This window comes from Ciona robusta, chromosome 14 (assembly GCF_009617815.1).
Source record: "Ciona robusta chromosome 14, ASM961781v2".
NCBI lineage: Eukaryota > Metazoa > Chordata > Ascidiacea > Phlebobranchia > Cionidae > Ciona > Ciona robusta.
In genome coordinates, this window is record NC_143248.1 from 822,161 (window position 1) to 838,394 (window position 16,234).

A 16,234-nucleotide genomic window follows, 5' to 3' on the forward strand; every position below is an offset into this window, starting at 1 on the left:
ACAAACACGGCATCACCCATTTGGTTGATATTTTAATAAAGAATCAATGAAATTTAACAAAACTAAACATCATCAAAACCCCATTGCACAATAAAGCTGTAAGCAGCTGCAGATAAAATCATTTTTAATTTGTTACATGCTGAACTTTGTCTTTTAAAGAGTCAACAAATAAATTAAACATTTCCAAAGTAGATTTAAGCCAGGTTTTCAAAACATCGTAAATTTTTTCAGTAGTTTGATTCAGCACAATACAGTTCTGATCTGAAGAATGATTTTCACAATAAAAATAAACCCCAACAGTGACAGCAGTTACTGCAATGAACAAAGCCATGATGCAGCTTCCAAAGCAACCTGTAAAATATTTTAAATTTATACAACCTATAAATAAGAGGACAAACAATGAAACTAAGAGGACAAACAATGAAAACTAAATGCCATTTAAATATCCTTACATCTGTTTAAAGTAATAACATCTATATTATAAACCCTGTAACTTCTTCCTCGCATGGCGGGACAACGACAGCCACTAAAGCACATGTGTTCTGTTCCATACACCTCGTGCCCGCTTGGGAAGACACATACACGTGTTTTAACTTACTTTTAGAAGACTTAGTTTCTTCAATAGTTTCAAACACCTCACTCTCCACAGATACATTCCTAGTATTATCAACTTCCTCCAGAGGAGCTGCAAGTTCTTTTAGCTTCTGTTCCTCTTCCCACTGTATTCTGTAAACACAAAGTTTGCTATGTAACAGATGTAAGCAGTGGCGCAACCCAAAAAAGATAATGGGGAGATTTAAACAAAAAATGTTTGTTCTTTTTTTAAAAGAAGTTCCAATGAAACAGAATCATGACAGCTAAAATGACTGCTGCCATGGTACAGTAGTTAGCATGCAAGTTTCTAACCCAGAGTTTACAGGTTCAAGGTTTGTCGCTGCCATTATTGTAACTTGTAAGTGTCCTTTGGTAAGGACACTTAACAACAATTGCTCCAACCCAGTGGCCACTAAAGGGTTTTCCAAACAGTAAGGTTCCTAATAGATCATGACAGTAAACACATTGTATTCAAACTTACTTTCTTCTTTCCTTCTCCAATTTCTTTGTTCGTTTTTTCTCAAGTGCAATCATTTCTTCCTCTTTTTTCTTGGCTGCTTCTTCCTCTGGTTAAAAAGATTACAAAAATTAGAAAAGAACATTTTAGATTAGAATGGCACAGAAACATATATTCTATTACTAGTAGTTACTACCACTTTGTACCGACACAAAGTTTCCATTTAAAAACAATCTTTTTTAAAATACAAAAGTTTTCCTAACTTTTAAATTGAAACCAAACCTCTTTTAATTTTTAGTTCTTGTTGTCTTTTTCTTTCCTGGTCAGAAGCCGCACTTTTCATTGCTTTAACAACATTCACGGCACAAGTACGACATTGCTTGTCATCCAAACAATCACCAACAATATTCAAATAACTTGAATCAAAGTTATTTTCTTTTAAGTCAAGCCACCTCAGGTTCTTCAACTGACTAAAACTAATTGGAATCTTCCTAAGAAACAAATAAGAACAAATGAACATGATATTAATGATATATGAAAGTAATTTTATACATAAATACTAGAAATTAAACTAAAATAAAATATTCGTAGACAATATTTAAAAAAATAAAAATAAAATTTACCCACAAAGTTAGATAAGTGTTAAGTTTTAAGCGGGCATGAGGTGTATGAATCAGAACACCCATGTTATAATGAATACCGTCGCCCCAAGCCCCACCCACATTACGCCAAATAAGTTTCATTAATTTAAATAATTTGACTACTTTAGTTTATTCTGATAAAGGTCAAGGTGTTGAAGTTGTTGCAATTTTCCGATATCCTCCGGTAAATTTTCAAGCTGATTTTTGCTCAGATCAAGTTTGATTAGATGTTGCAACATTCCACAAAACCCAGCAGGTAGCAAGACAATGCGATTACACGACAAATCCAGGGAATTGGCTTTAGTAACAGCTGCCTAAAATAACAGATTAACTTTAAGATTACCTATAACAGATTAACTTTAAGATTACCTATAACAGATTAACTTTAAGATTGGTGGGGAAAGATGGGTAATTTTTTCACATGGGACTATACAAAGAAGACGGAAAATTTTTTCCGCTAGAGGCGGTAATTATTTAAATTAAAAATTACGGAAAAACGAACAAAACAGCACTACAAAGTGTTAATAAGTGTAAAACAAATTAATTAAATAATAAAAATAGCTTTCTAAATACATAAAACACTAGTAAGAACATATTTTCCACATTAGGTCGGTTATATACGCTCTTTCGTTGTGTTTACTGTCGTCGAGTCTGTGGTGTAGCGGTTTGCGTGCGGTCGTAAACTCTCTTTGTTTCATTTTTACCGGGTTCGAGTCCCGCACAGTGGAATACTTTTTTTTATATTTTTTTTCAAGTTTTTTTTGTTTGACGAGTTTGGGGTTAGGAGTTAGGGGTTAGTGTTAGGGGTTTATATCTTATGTGTATAAACCGTGAAACTAACTGCTCCCCATAAAATAGAGAAACGAATTTGTCATCGCCTCCTAGCGGAAAAATTTTTCCGTCTTCTCTGTATAGCTCCATGTAATTTTTTCAATCTATTTTTCCGTCCTATTTGGTAGTAAACCAAAAATATTCAAATAAATAGTCATTTCCTCATGACTTCCATAGACCGTTGTTAATTGTTTAAAACAAGATCGTGATATTTCGGTATTATGTGCTAATGGTGTCCCGTCTCTCCTACCCTACTATACATACTCTTTTAACTTTTGACAAAGATATTATACATATATAGCAACATCACATTATTTATACATACACAGCAACGCTAAACTTACAATTTCTTTGACTGGAACTTTAGTTATACCAAGCAAGCTTAGATCCATTTCGTTTTCATCTGTTCGGTTTTTCAACTCTTTTACGGTCAGTTTAGTCTCCATATTTTGGGCGATAAGTTAAAATCTAAAGATTAACAGAATATTTAACTTGTAACTTAATTAATTCTTACCATTTCAGAATCAAATTACACATAACAACTTTCACTGCGCTTTTTCAAAACTGTGTTTTCACATCCACACGTCATCAAGTTTTGCCGACGCGCTTGTTTTAACGGGGATTTCCCTTTGGCAATCATTCGGGAAAGTGGCGCAAGTTTTTTAAATGCCCCCAAAATAAACTACGTTGCAGTAATGTGATTAAATAATGGCGTTAAAGCGAAAGAATAAAAAAAACTACATAAGATCTTGGTTTTTCGGACACCTATAAGGTAATCTTGGTTTTAATCATGGCTAAATCGGGACTTCTTTGAGCTACTGCAATTGTTGACCATTGACCACAAATACATGTAGTATGATGTATATTCGTTCAGCACTTTACTTTACAATCCATGTGAAAAATACTCTTTCAAAGATGGTCATAGTGTTTTTCGTCTTATTTGGTAGTAAACTACGTGAGTAAAAGCGTTAAAATCTAGCACGTAATATCCAAACACTCGGATCGTGTTTTAAACAACTAACAACGGTCTATGGGATTCGTGAGGATACAAAGTCGTTTACAATTCTTTGAACGTTCTTTGTTTACTACGAAAAAACAGAATGAAAAGGTGTCCCAACACCCTACCATATAAAAATTTATTCAAACTGATTCGTAAAACTAACGTGAATATGAGCCAATGTAATAAACCAGGTCTGTATCGCTTCGTCTGTTTGATTTTACAATTAACACGTATGTTATTATATTGATCGCAACCATAACGCATATGGACATATATACACTCCCAACCGATACATACGTCGATACTACTATATGCGGGTATGACGTAGATGCAGCGTGCCATTGTGGCGACTGCAGAGGCGTATAACAAGAAAAATTCTTTGCATGTTGTATGCATTGTCTATGCTTTATATTCCCACTTGTTTTATGTTTGTTACGTTGAGTAAACAGAAGTTACGTCATTGGCTTTCCTATGTTTTACTAGTAATGAAGGTTTAGTTGCGTGTTATGCATATACTGCCATTAAGGTAAAGCAAGGACAGGCCTACGGCATATATAAATGTAGATGTTACATATATAGTAATATGGGGTAAAATGGGACACCTTTAGCACATAATAGCCAAATATTCTGACCGTGTTTTAAACAATTAATAACGGTATATGGAGGTCATGAGGATACCGTTTAATAATTCTTTAAATGTTCTTTCGTTTACTACCAAATAGGAGCAGAAATAAAATGAAAAGGTGTCCCATCCTCCCCAGCCTACTATGTAATGTTACATACATGTATAGCAGAAACACACGAATAAACATCCGCATTATTGCCCTACTTTATATCCTTAGTGTCCGAGTATATTGTTTTGATTCGGGTTAAACGACGCTTCCCATATTTTCCCTGGAATGGTTTAGTTGCGGGTTATATATCCTGTACAATGTACGCAAGCTGATATATATGATATAGGGTAGTATATATGTATAGGTTGGTAAATGATATATATAGTGTTAGATTTGTTTGCATTGTTTAGGCAGATAATCCACCTGTGTTAAATAGACCAATGTGTTTAAATTTTAGATTGTTTATTTGGCATAAAGTGCATTATGACAACACGAGCTTATACCTCAGCAACAGAAGTTATCAGTAACGCCACATGCACAAGAGAAAAACGGTTGGACCTCATCGCATTCTCATGTTTTATTCTTTTAGAGGTAATTTTCGTTTAAATGTTGTTTAATTCAAGTTTTTACGTTGTATTGTTCGTAGGGTGTCTTGTATCGAAAAAAAGTTGTGTAATTCTGTTTTATTCAAAAGAGAGTAATAACGACTTTCGTTTTATTCTTTCTTTTTTTGTAAACTTTTTCCATCTTTGTTACTTGTGTGTGCTGACACGAGGTGTATGAAACAGAACATCCATGTTATAACAACTGTCGTTGCCCCGCCATGCGAGGATAAATAAAAGTAACATACATATTCATGTTCGTATTTCAATTATTTATTTCCTTTACAGATAATACTGAACATTGTCATAGTGATAGCGACATGGGTAAACCGGAAAAAGCTACGTCATAACTACGTATACGCCCACGTGACTAGTATGGTAATGGCAAACGTCGTATTGGGGATTACGTTGTTTTACACCATGCTAAATTATTTACTAATGTTTGAACGACCCTATCCATTTACTGGGGACGACAGGTACATGTATATATATAATTGCAGGCTTGAATTTACTTGTTAAAAGGGGCTGTACACAGTATCCGAAATTCGTCCGTTTTGTCTGTTTTGTCCGGATTTCGTTGCCGCATGCGGAACTCGGTAATGGGTTTGCATACGACTTCGCATGCCGGATACTGTGTACAGTGGGGTAATATGGTACGCTTGATTTTCGTCTCGTCTTACTTTGGTAATAAACGAAGAACATCTATATATATTGTAGGCCTACTGTATATTTTTAAATACCGGATCCGCACGGCTGTTAATTGTTTAAAACACGACCAGAAAGGGGATTTGGTCGCTATAACTGAATGTTTTCATCTTACTATAGTAGGGCGGGGAAAGATGGGACACTTTTTCATTCTATTTACTGGTCACATTTGGTAGTAAACAAAGAACATTCAAAGAATTATAAAACCATAACTTTACGGCTTCCATAGATCTTTGTTAATTGTTAAAAACAGGATCAAGATATTTAAATATTATGTGATAAACGTGTCCCATCTTTCCCCAACCTACTATATATAGTGGGGTGGGGGAAGATGGGACACCTTTAGCACATATTATCCAAATATTCTGATCGTTTTCTAATTAATTAACAACGGTCCTTGGAAGTCGTGGTGATATATTTTTATAATTCTTTAAAAAAAAATTTGTTTATTACCGAATGGGACAAGAAAATGGAGTTAAAATGTGTCCCATCTCCCCCCACTCTACTGTATAACAAGTTTTCAGTTCGTTAATAATGTAAATTGTTAGCCCGCCAATATTCCAAACTTAACTTAATCTGCACCAGGTACGATGCGAACAATAAAAGTCAAAACTCAATTATGACTTGGTGGTCGCTACGGAAAACTTTCACTATGGGTTTATTCTTAACATTCAGTGGAAATGTGGCCGCTTTGATCAAAGGCATTTCTACAAGCACATACTTTGTCGGGAGGATGGGCGGTAGCACAGGAACTAAATCAATAACTGAAGGAATCATGGTAATAAAATTTAAAGACTTTCAATATATGTATGTGTTAATGTGTATATATCTATTGATGGCCACATGTTAAAATATACCGTACCCAGTACAGTGGTATGATATAGTTACGTAACAAAGCGTCGCTGCTGTTATTAATGTATAGTATTATTGTGTTCAATGTGTGTGTGTGTATCGCCTTCTAAGTTACAAATACCTGGTAACTTAAATTAGTGGTATTTCATCCGCCATCGTCGCACCGCTACGTAAGGACAAAGAAGTTACTTTTTTAATTATTGGGTGAGATCAACGTGGGTGGGGTAGGATAATTGTTATAAACAGCACGGTCAAGATGCGAACGTTATCTTATCCCTGATCCCACAGTACCATATATAACTCAATACAATAATACATATTTTTGGTACATACCCTATACTGTAATTTATCTAGCTGGGTGGGAGAAGATGGGAAACCTTTTCATTCTGTTTTTTTCGTTATACAGTATTTGGTAGTAAACAAGGAACATTCGAACAATTTTAAAACCGCATTCTGGCGGCTCTCATATAGAGTTTGTTAATTTAAAACACGATATTTTGGACATAAGTGCTAAAGGTGTCCCATTTCTCCACCCATCCTACTTTATATGTTATTACACGCCACGGTTTTATATTTCAGACTCGTCGACGAAAGGTTTACTTAAGCATTGCAGTGACCTGGTTACTTCCCATCATGTATTGCATCCCTTCGTTGAGTGGCTGGAACTGTTTGGAATATTGCTCATGCTTGCCAGGATATTACGCCGACTATTATTGTATTTCTGGTGACTTCTTAAAATAAACAACGATAAGTTATATTTATGGTAACTTGTAAGCGGACACGAGGTGTATGAAATAGAACACCCGTGTTATGACGGCTGTCGCTGCCATCTCAGGCGTGGATAAATAAGTTACGTATACGTGGTAACTCGTAAGTGGGCACGCGGTGTATGGAACAGATCACCTGTGTTATAGCGACTGTCGTTGCATGCGAGGATAAATAAGTTACATACGTGGTAACTCGTAAGTGGGCACGAGGGGTATGAAACAACACCTGTGTTATAACAAACGTTACTGCCCCGCTACAGCTATATATGCGAAGACCAAAATATCATTTGTACTTAACTAAAAATGTAATAAGGTATTCAAACCAAAAATACAATCTTTACCGGTTGAGTAAATATTAAAGTACACAAATGTAGACAGATTTATATTCGTGACAATAAAACTTTGTCACTGCCCTGCCATGCGGGGATAAATAAGTTACATTCATCCATTCATACTTAAATGTAATTAAATATTCAAACCAAAAAACACAGGTGTAGTTACGTGACAATAAAATTTATATATTTGCAGTAAGATACCCCGAACTCTGCTCAAATCTTTGGTACCCGATGACAAAATGCCATTTGTTAATTGCTGGGTTGGTGTGGCTGATTTTACTGATAATAATTATCATACTGTTGGTCATGACTGTGAAAAAATACTACAGAACTGCCCAAGTTTCTCAACCATCAATAACTACGGACAAAGGTATATGGGGTGATGGCTTATTGCGGTTTTATTAGTAACCGTGGAAATGACGGTGTTGTATGATATGTAGGCTTTGTATGTATATGGGTGTATGAATGTAAATTATTTATCCTCGCATGACGGGGCAACGACAATCGTTTTAACTTGGATGTTCTATTTCATACACGTCGTGTCAGTTTACGAGTTACCACGTTTGTAACTTATTTATCCTCGCATGACGGGGCAACGACAATCGTTTTAACTTGGATGTTCTATTTCATACACGTCGTGTCAGTTTACGAGTTACCAGTACGTTTGTAACTTATTTATCCTCGCATGACGGGGCAACGACAGTCGTTTTAACTCGGGGGTTCTGTTTCATACACCTCGTGCCAGTTTACGAATTATCAATATAACTGTGCATGGGCGATTGTTTTCCTGATGTGTGACTGAGAGGTTATACAAGCTATTAGTCACCGCTGGGTTGATGCAATCAATACCAGCCTATTTTACGCTTCTCATTAAACGCAGTAGACCGCCAAGCACGTTAACTATACTGCGCATAAAATCACTTACAATATACGCAGATGCGTTTGCGCGTTGTTATATGCGCTCATTACTAAAGGATTAATCGACGTGATAATTATTAAGCAATGCATAGGATATAGTACTGTGGGACAGAATGGGAAAAGCAATTAACAACTGGTGTGGATAAGCGGTTATATATTTCTTTAAATATTGGTTGTTCACTACCAAACGGGACAAGATAATGAAATGAAAACATAAACTATCTAACCTCAAAACACTATAACCTACTCAACAACCGGCAACATTCAAGCCAAGCCTTAATGAACAATAACCCGAATGTGATTCCAACAGAAACGCAGCTTTAGCACGAACATCCACAATCCCAACAACAATTGCTTTGGTAGAGAAACGGAAATTAAAATTCTCTAATCACATAGGCTAAGCCAGGCAGTTTTCAAGTATAGAAAGAAAACGGTTAGATTAAAACCTGAACGACTAAAACACAAACTAGAACCTTACGGCTGCACAGCCAACACTGAATGAACTAAAAAGACGAACGCAAGGCCAGACGAAGCACAAGAAAACGTAGAATTACAAATTGCAATTAACGTGGAATGTAAGACGCGCGCTTTTTATCGCCTCGTTTCGTATATAGTAAACAAACGATACTTGCATAATTATTATATAACCGTATCCTCACTACTCCAACATAGCATTGTTATACCGCACTGTATTAATTAAACTATGTTTAGTTTCAGAATGCGAAATGAGTGAAGATGGAAATGTTGCGCAAGATGAGAAATACGAAGCGGAAGTCACTCAAGTAAAGGTTAGTGCGAAATACGTGTGTACACTAGGGTTTGGTAAGATTGTGCATATTTTCATTATCTTTTCGTCACCCATTTGGTAGAAAACAAGGAGAATATTTACACAATTATATAACCGCATTCTCACGACTCTAAAGGCGTGTTACTACCTGTAATATTGGATTTTATGCTAACGGTATCCGATCTTACTCCACAGCATGTTAAATAAATACAGATAAATGTATTACAATGAATACCTATTATCCCCTATTCTATATAATAGCTACTTTTATTACAATACAATATATAGTAGAGTGGTGGAAGATGGGACACCTTTAACACATAATATCAAAATATCCTGATCGTGTTTTAAACAATTAACAACGGTCTGTGGAAGTCGTGAAGATACGGTTTTATAATTCATTGAATGTTCTTTGTTTACTACCAAATGAAAAGAGAAAACTAACCGAAAGATGTCCCATCTTCCTCCACCCTACTATATACAACATTTTTTCAGACCAGAAAACGTTTGCCTTTGCACACATCAATCAAGCTGCTGATATTCCTTGCTGTATCTTACACCCTATGTACAGCTCCTGTTATGTTCTACCTGATGCTGGATCCAATATCTAACATTGGGACTGCAAAGGTAGCAAGCCTTGTAGCAACTCTTGCATCTGTGCTAGTAGTAGTATACAGCTTCATATGCCCTATCTTGCTTATAATGTATATGCCTAGGCTTCGTACTGCTGTGATAAGTATATTGTTGCCTTGTGATTGTACATCAGTAACCACTGTGAACAGGGTGCGATCGTTTCCAACTAGTTAGTGTGGCCGTGTAACCACCGCTCAATACAAAATACACTTCTTGCCCACTTACAAGTTACCGCGTATGTAACTTACTATCATCGTGTGGCGGGGCAACGACAGTCATCATAACACGGGTGTTCTGTTCCTATACACCTCGTGCCCCCTTACCAGTTACCAAATATGTAACGTATTTATCCTCGCGTGGCGGGGCAACTACCGTCGACATAAAACAAGTCGTATTTTGTTCCGATACACCCCGTCCCCGCAATTTTGTGAGCAGTCGTTATTCTTTTTATAATTGTTCTTTAATTTTCTGTATGTTTGGACAATTTGGACAACCCTTTAGTTTCTGATGGGTTGTAGCAAAAACTGCTGTTCAGTGTCTTGCCCAAGGACTAACCCAGAGTTATCTGGTTAAGAGGCGATTGCTATAAAGTAAAAACACTGTGAATATTAATATTCCACGGATAATCTATATAAGATACAAGAATATTCGACAATATTTCATCGTTTATTTAAATACAACAAATGTACCAAGCGGATTGTTTTATGTTGCGAATCTATGAAACAATTAACAGTGGCTATGTATATACGGGCTCCAACCCTTCATTCTAATCCCGATGATTCAAACTTAATCAATATTTTATCCTCCTCATCGCGAATTTTCCTCTTCGATCCTCTCCTCTGGGATTCTCTCCTCTTGTTCTTCCGAAGGAGGAACATCATTCCCAACGCTCCTGTTCTCCGTTTGTCCCCCGGAGCTGATCTCAACGTTAAGATTTGTCCTCCTGTGTTCTTCCTCTGGCGGGGGAGGAGAGTTCCCTTCTTCCGGTTCCTCCGGTTCGATCTCTGGCTCTTCTCTCGTTATTTCTTCTCTTTGTATGATTGGTGTGGGTCGTGATGACGTCAGTGGAAGTTCTGGCTCCTCTTGTGGCAGCAATGGTTCTTCAGTTGATGGAATTTCTGTTTTGTGTAAAAATAATGAATAAATAAGTAAATGCTTATTTAAGAGCGGGGTAGTGTCGGTCGTTATAACAAGGGTTTTCTGTTTCATACACCTCGTGCCACCAGCTTACGAGTTGCCATGTATGTAACTCTGTAGGCGAATCGTTTATGTAACGTTTTATAGAAAATTTGTCAATTTTGGTACAGTTTTGTTTTTATCGTAGAAAATTGAAACCAATGACTTACCTACGACAAAGCTTTGACCAGTCATTTGGTAAAGTCTGAAACAATGTAGAGCCCGGTTTCCGAACCTATCTATCCAACACGGAAGGTCCGTGTCGCATTCTGTGGAAGCTGATCGAGCTGTTTCTGTACCAAGGCCGAGGCAAACAGACACGTTGGATTTGAAAACATCGATTTCTGAAATAACATTTCAAATTAAACGTTAGCCAATCATTCTAATTTATTTTTCATGACGGTTTGGCTAATTAATGAATGTTTTTATAGTAGGATGGGGGAAGATGGGACACCTTTTCATTCTATTTTCTTGTACATGTTGGTAGCAAACAAAAAACATTCAAGGAATTATAAAACCTTGTCATCGCGACTTTCATAGACCATTGGTAATTGTTTAAAATGCGATCAGGATATTTATATATTTCGTGCTAAAGGTGTCCCATCTTACCCCACCTCACTATACCAATAAATGGTATTTTATTTAACTCTCTAAAAAGGATGACGAAGATCTTGGTATTTAAACACCGAAGAGAAGGAAATCAACAGCAAAGCGACACTCGCGAAAATACAGTATGTATAAAACGCGTAAGAAATTAAGAGCGTTAGTTTAAAAGCATGGCAATTGAACCAAAGTATTTATACCCAATAAATATATTTATTCCTTTTTTTATGCTGAACAACTTACCGTATGTAGTTTTACATGCAGACACGCAAGAACCCGGTGTTTGGCCGATCAACGTCATCCAGCAAACTACGTTCGTCCCACACTTGGTATAACCAGCAGCTATTTTACGCCACGATTTACGAGAACATTCCCATGCGCATTCAAGAACTGATTTCATTTTTCGGCTGATCAGTAAAGAATCTGGAATAAAAAATTAAACATTACCACACGTTTGTTTATGAGACAACGGGGCATTAAAAACAGGTGTTAGAATACGCTTACGGTTAAAATATGTTTACATTTAATTGAATGAAAAAGTCGAGGCTGCTATACACCTTAAATTGTATCTATATCTGTTTGAAACCACCCCCCCAAAAAATATGTTCACCCAAAAAGTTACATACATGGTAACTCGTAAGCGGGCACGAGGTGTATGAAACAGAACACTCGTGATATAACAACTGTCGTTTTCCGGCCACGCGAGGTTAAAGCAAGTTACATTCATTCATTTATTTAGATAAAAACCGCGGTCGCCACACCTAGAAATGTATATGTACCTGCTTGAAAGCACCAAGGGACGCCCCGTACTGATCTGTCAAAGCAGCAACCTCTGGCTTCACACGACTGACGAGAAATGCTTGACCAACCGCATTCAACTCTATCTATTGGGGCGGCAGAACAAGTCCGAACAGTTGATTTATCTGGATTGTTTGAATGGGGTTGTGGGGAATACAGTTCGTCGTTAGCTTGGTTGTTGAGAATCTCTAATGTTACAACGGCTGGGGCTTGGCCTGTTTGCAGAAGATAACATAATTTGTTGATTATCTTTTCGAAAATAGTAGCGAAGATCATATTATTTTAAAAAAACGAAGGTAAACATGCTATGGATAAATAATGTGGGAAAGAGCTTTAGTCGAAAAATAGATAAAATAATTTATAATTTATCTTTTTGAAATGGTAACAAAGACCATGTTATTTAAAATCTAAAAGAGAAGGGAATCAACAACAAAACGACAGTTGTTTAACACACGCTATGGATAAAATGCGTGTGAAAAATCGTCAGTGAAAAATCTTGGGAGTGGCAACCATGATCTGTTAAGGTTTATAACATAAAGAGGTAAAACACATTGCCTACGGCAGAATGATCAAGTGCTCCGGTTAGAAAACACCAAATAAAAGCAATGTTAAACGAGTCTGTAGCAATCGAGTAATTCTAAAGTGGGGGCTTTATTTTATAAACCAGCTATAAAAACATTTCCTACCAGTGCTAGACGGTTACGAAGCAATTTTAGTCAAATTAGCGTTTGCTGTTATCAAAATAAATTGACTCTTAGACACTCCTGGCACACCCTGTGTTTGCTGATAGAAGCTATTATGACGTATTAAAGATGAAAGGGAATGAGTCATAGTAGCAGACGTAACCAAATATCGCGAAAATTAATTTAATTTTATGCAATAAACGCACAAATGTCAAACGGGTGTATACACCTGGAGTTTTACACTGGGGAAAAAAAACAGAACTCAAATTTGAACTAACGTCAATGTATATTTATATATTAAAATATAGATGTTATAATAAACTTTTTAAACAGGTGTACTCGTGGAATTTTAAATTGTTAAAAAAATATTTTTAGTTTACCTAATGGAGTAACTGTAGCTTTGCTTTCAAAACACGAGATGGCGCCCAAGATCGAGTTGTCATAGCAACAGTGTTGGGCAAGACATCGAAATTTAGTGATCCCTGAATGCCCGCACTCAATACGACGGTTTGGTTGGACCATGCACTCGCCTGTGGAATATATCGTATTAAAAACGTGCAAAAATAGGGAAATTTTATAACATATAGTACGGTGGGGTAAGGTCGCACATCCTTTCATTCTTTTCTCGTCCAATTTGGTAGTAAACAAAGAATATTTACAGAATTAAATGCTTGTAGCCTAGCAAGTGAAAGCGTTGTCAAACACGATTAGAAAATATAGGATATTCATGTGCTAATGGTGTATCCCATATCTTACAACATAGAGAAACTGTAATTGAAACAGCAATGGTATGTATTACTGTTGTATAAGCCATTGGCGCGCCGATATTATGACTGTAAATGAAATGCTTATATCGTGTAAGATTACACATTCCCACAAGGATAATCAAAATCGTTTTTATTTATATGTTTATAATTGTTCAATCTGACACAACGTGTTCGTTTAATAAGCTTCCGATTTAAAAAATCCGTAACAATCTGGATCAAGCTGGGATAATCTGGTTTTATTGATCTAACATTCTTGCTTAAAATTAGTATCTAAAAACAGATCGGTGACCTAATATACCATACATGGTTGAGTTGCATCCAATTAAACGCACCTATATGCACAGTCTGTGGGGTAAGATGGGATACTGTCGACACCTAAATCCCATATTTCCTGATCGTGTTTTAAACAATTAACAACGGTGTTTAAGGATACAGTTATCTAATTATGTAAATAGATTTTGTTTATTACCAAAGGGGACGAGAAAAGAATGAAATGTCCCATTTTACCTAAGCCTACTATAAATATGAGATAACGTAATACGGTAGCATAAAACACGTTATTATCGCTTGAGCATGTGTGTATAAACGTGTTGCCAAAGTTAGGCATAAAGGACAGACATCGTTAAGTGTCCGCGCTATAAACAACACGTCCAGACAAACGTTATGTCACTTCATAAACATCGTGCAAGCTCAGCTGTCTAAACATCATGGCCGCATCACGTACTTTCGCGGAAAGATAAATTCCGTGAAAGCGAGATTCATAATTTCTACGAATGAATGTTTAATCGCTGACAGGACAACGCGGGTCATAAGTTTAATTTCCTTTTATAGTAAGATAAAATAAGCAACGTTTATGGTTTAGTAAGGGGGTAAAACTAGCTTGTAAATTTTGTAAGACCCCTGGCGTTTTGGACCATGTTGTAACTTATCCTCGCATGGCGGGGCAATGACAGTCGTTATAACACGGGTGTTCTGTTTCATTCACCTCGTGCCCGCTTACAAGTTACCACGTATATGTACTCTGTGGGGAACGATTTTTTTCACAAAATCGCTAAATATATTACCATGGGGTAACATGTATTAACGTTAGTACCCGAATTCCTAAAAATGTCCCATCTTACCCCACTTTATTATACATCAAAACGTCCCATCTTACCTCTCATTAGGCCACGTTGTTCAGAAACAGCAATGCAGCATGCGAACAATATAATGATGGATGTCAGACTCATGACGATTTAAATCAAAATTGAATATTTAACACTTATACGAAATCTGCAACATAAAAAACATGAAATCAAAATAAAATATTTTTTAGGCTTTAAAATTTCGGTTTAGCAAGAAAATCCCCCCCCCCCCCCCCCCCAAAAAAAATATATATAAAACGTCTTATAAACTGCAAAATATTTAATTCAATAAGTCTTTGTAGAAAGTTTAAAAAGTGCATTTATGTTGGTACTTATTATAGTATTGTAATTGCCCAATATATCCATGAAAAAAGTACGTCTATACTCCCTGAGTTACACGCAATACTAAAAGATATTTTACTTCAGTTCGGTTCTTATATAGAGACGAGACGACTAGTAAAATATACTTGTATATGGTAGGCCATATACGGCCCACGCAGAACTATTATATAAAGTATACACACTCAAGTTCAGTCTTACAATTGAACGACAACCTACGCAAATGTGTCTCTTTATCGGAAATACGACGTAAAGAAAGCAATTACATTCAGCTAAAAATTTGTAAAACTTATAAAACCCAACCGTTTCTCATTACAGGTCAAATATCGCTTTAAATTATTTTCAAATTACTTTAACTTTGAAGAGCGTAAGCAATCGGTTAATCTATATGACATCAAAATTGCTATTCACGCGTCACAAATTATCTTTGCTTCTGCCGATCGCTATTCGTTGCTCGCTTTATATAGAGGCAACAAACGTGCGGTCGAACTACTTGAACGGAACGTCTTACTTCATTCATTTTTACATATGATGACGTCACCTCGTGTTATTACGCAGTAAGCCCACGAATGACCTATTAGAAACATATGCAAAGCTACGTAATGTCTACTGCGATACCGTAATGTACGAATGTGACTTGTTTATCCACGCATGGCGGGGTAACGACTATCGTTACAACACAGGTGTTCTGTTTCATACACCTCGTGCCGGCTTACGGTGGCTGTACACAATATCCGGAATTCGTCAGTTTTGTCCGGATTTCGTTGCCGCATGCGGAATTGGACACGGGTTTGCATACGACTTCGCATGCGAATTCGCACGCCGGATACTGTGTACAGCCACCTTTAGAAGTTACCACGTATGTAACTTTGTAAAGGTGATTGTTTTAATATAGGGCTGACAATTGAGACAGTCTACTGCAATGTTGCGTGTCAAACTAATCCCCGCCTTGCACCCGCTCGCGACTTCCCTTTAATAAAGAACTCGACAACGACATTATCGCGCAAT

At 36.6% G+C, this 16,234-nt stretch overlaps 3 protein-coding genes across 4 annotated transcripts; 1 reads left to right on the plus strand and 2 right to left on the minus strand.

Annotated features, from left to right (window-relative positions):
- Positions 1-12: 12 nt before the first annotated feature.
- Positions 13-8,697, minus strand: LOC149724700 (uncharacterized). The gene is made up of 7 exons (XM_089892099.1): positions 8,564-8,697; positions 2,868-2,991; positions 1,816-2,006; positions 1,334-1,542; positions 1,076-1,160; positions 599-726; positions 13-351 (listed from the first exon to the last, which is right to left on the minus strand). Exons 2-7 carry the CDS (start codon positions 2,967-2,969, stop codon positions 125-127), a joined length of 942 nt encoding a protein of 313 aa, XP_089748225.1. The 5' UTR covers positions 2,970-2,991; positions 8,564-8,697; the 3' UTR covers positions 13-124.
- On the plus strand, positions 4,496-10,282 carry LOC149724701 (uncharacterized). 2 transcript variants are annotated; one of them, XM_089892084.1, is made up of 7 exons: positions 4,496-4,728; positions 5,028-5,215; positions 6,030-6,222; positions 6,876-7,020; positions 7,592-7,768; positions 9,028-9,104; positions 9,599-10,282. In XM_089892084.1, the coding sequence occupies exons 1-7, from the start codon at positions 4,621-4,623 to the stop codon at positions 9,908-9,910; spliced, it is 1,200 nt and encodes a 399-aa protein (XP_089748210.1). In that variant the 5' UTR covers positions 4,496-4,620; the 3' UTR covers positions 9,911-10,282. The 2 variants fall into 2 exon arrangements, with proteins under 2 accessions (XP_089748210.1, XP_089748211.1); XM_089892085.1 differs by having other exon boundaries at positions 9,034-9,104.
- A 101-nt stretch (positions 10,283-10,383) lies between these two features.
- Positions 10,384-15,069, minus strand: LOC149724702 (uncharacterized). Its single transcript, XM_089892091.1, has 6 exons — positions 14,920-15,069; positions 13,377-13,526; positions 12,295-12,528; positions 11,759-11,938; positions 11,083-11,256; positions 10,384-10,854 (listed from the first exon to the last, which is right to left on the minus strand). The coding sequence occupies exons 1-6, from the start codon at positions 14,990-14,992 to the stop codon at positions 10,544-10,546; spliced, it is 1,122 nt and encodes a 373-aa protein (XP_089748217.1). The 5' UTR covers positions 14,993-15,069; the 3' UTR covers positions 10,384-10,543.
- Between the last annotated feature and the right edge of the window lie 1,165 nt (positions 15,070-16,234).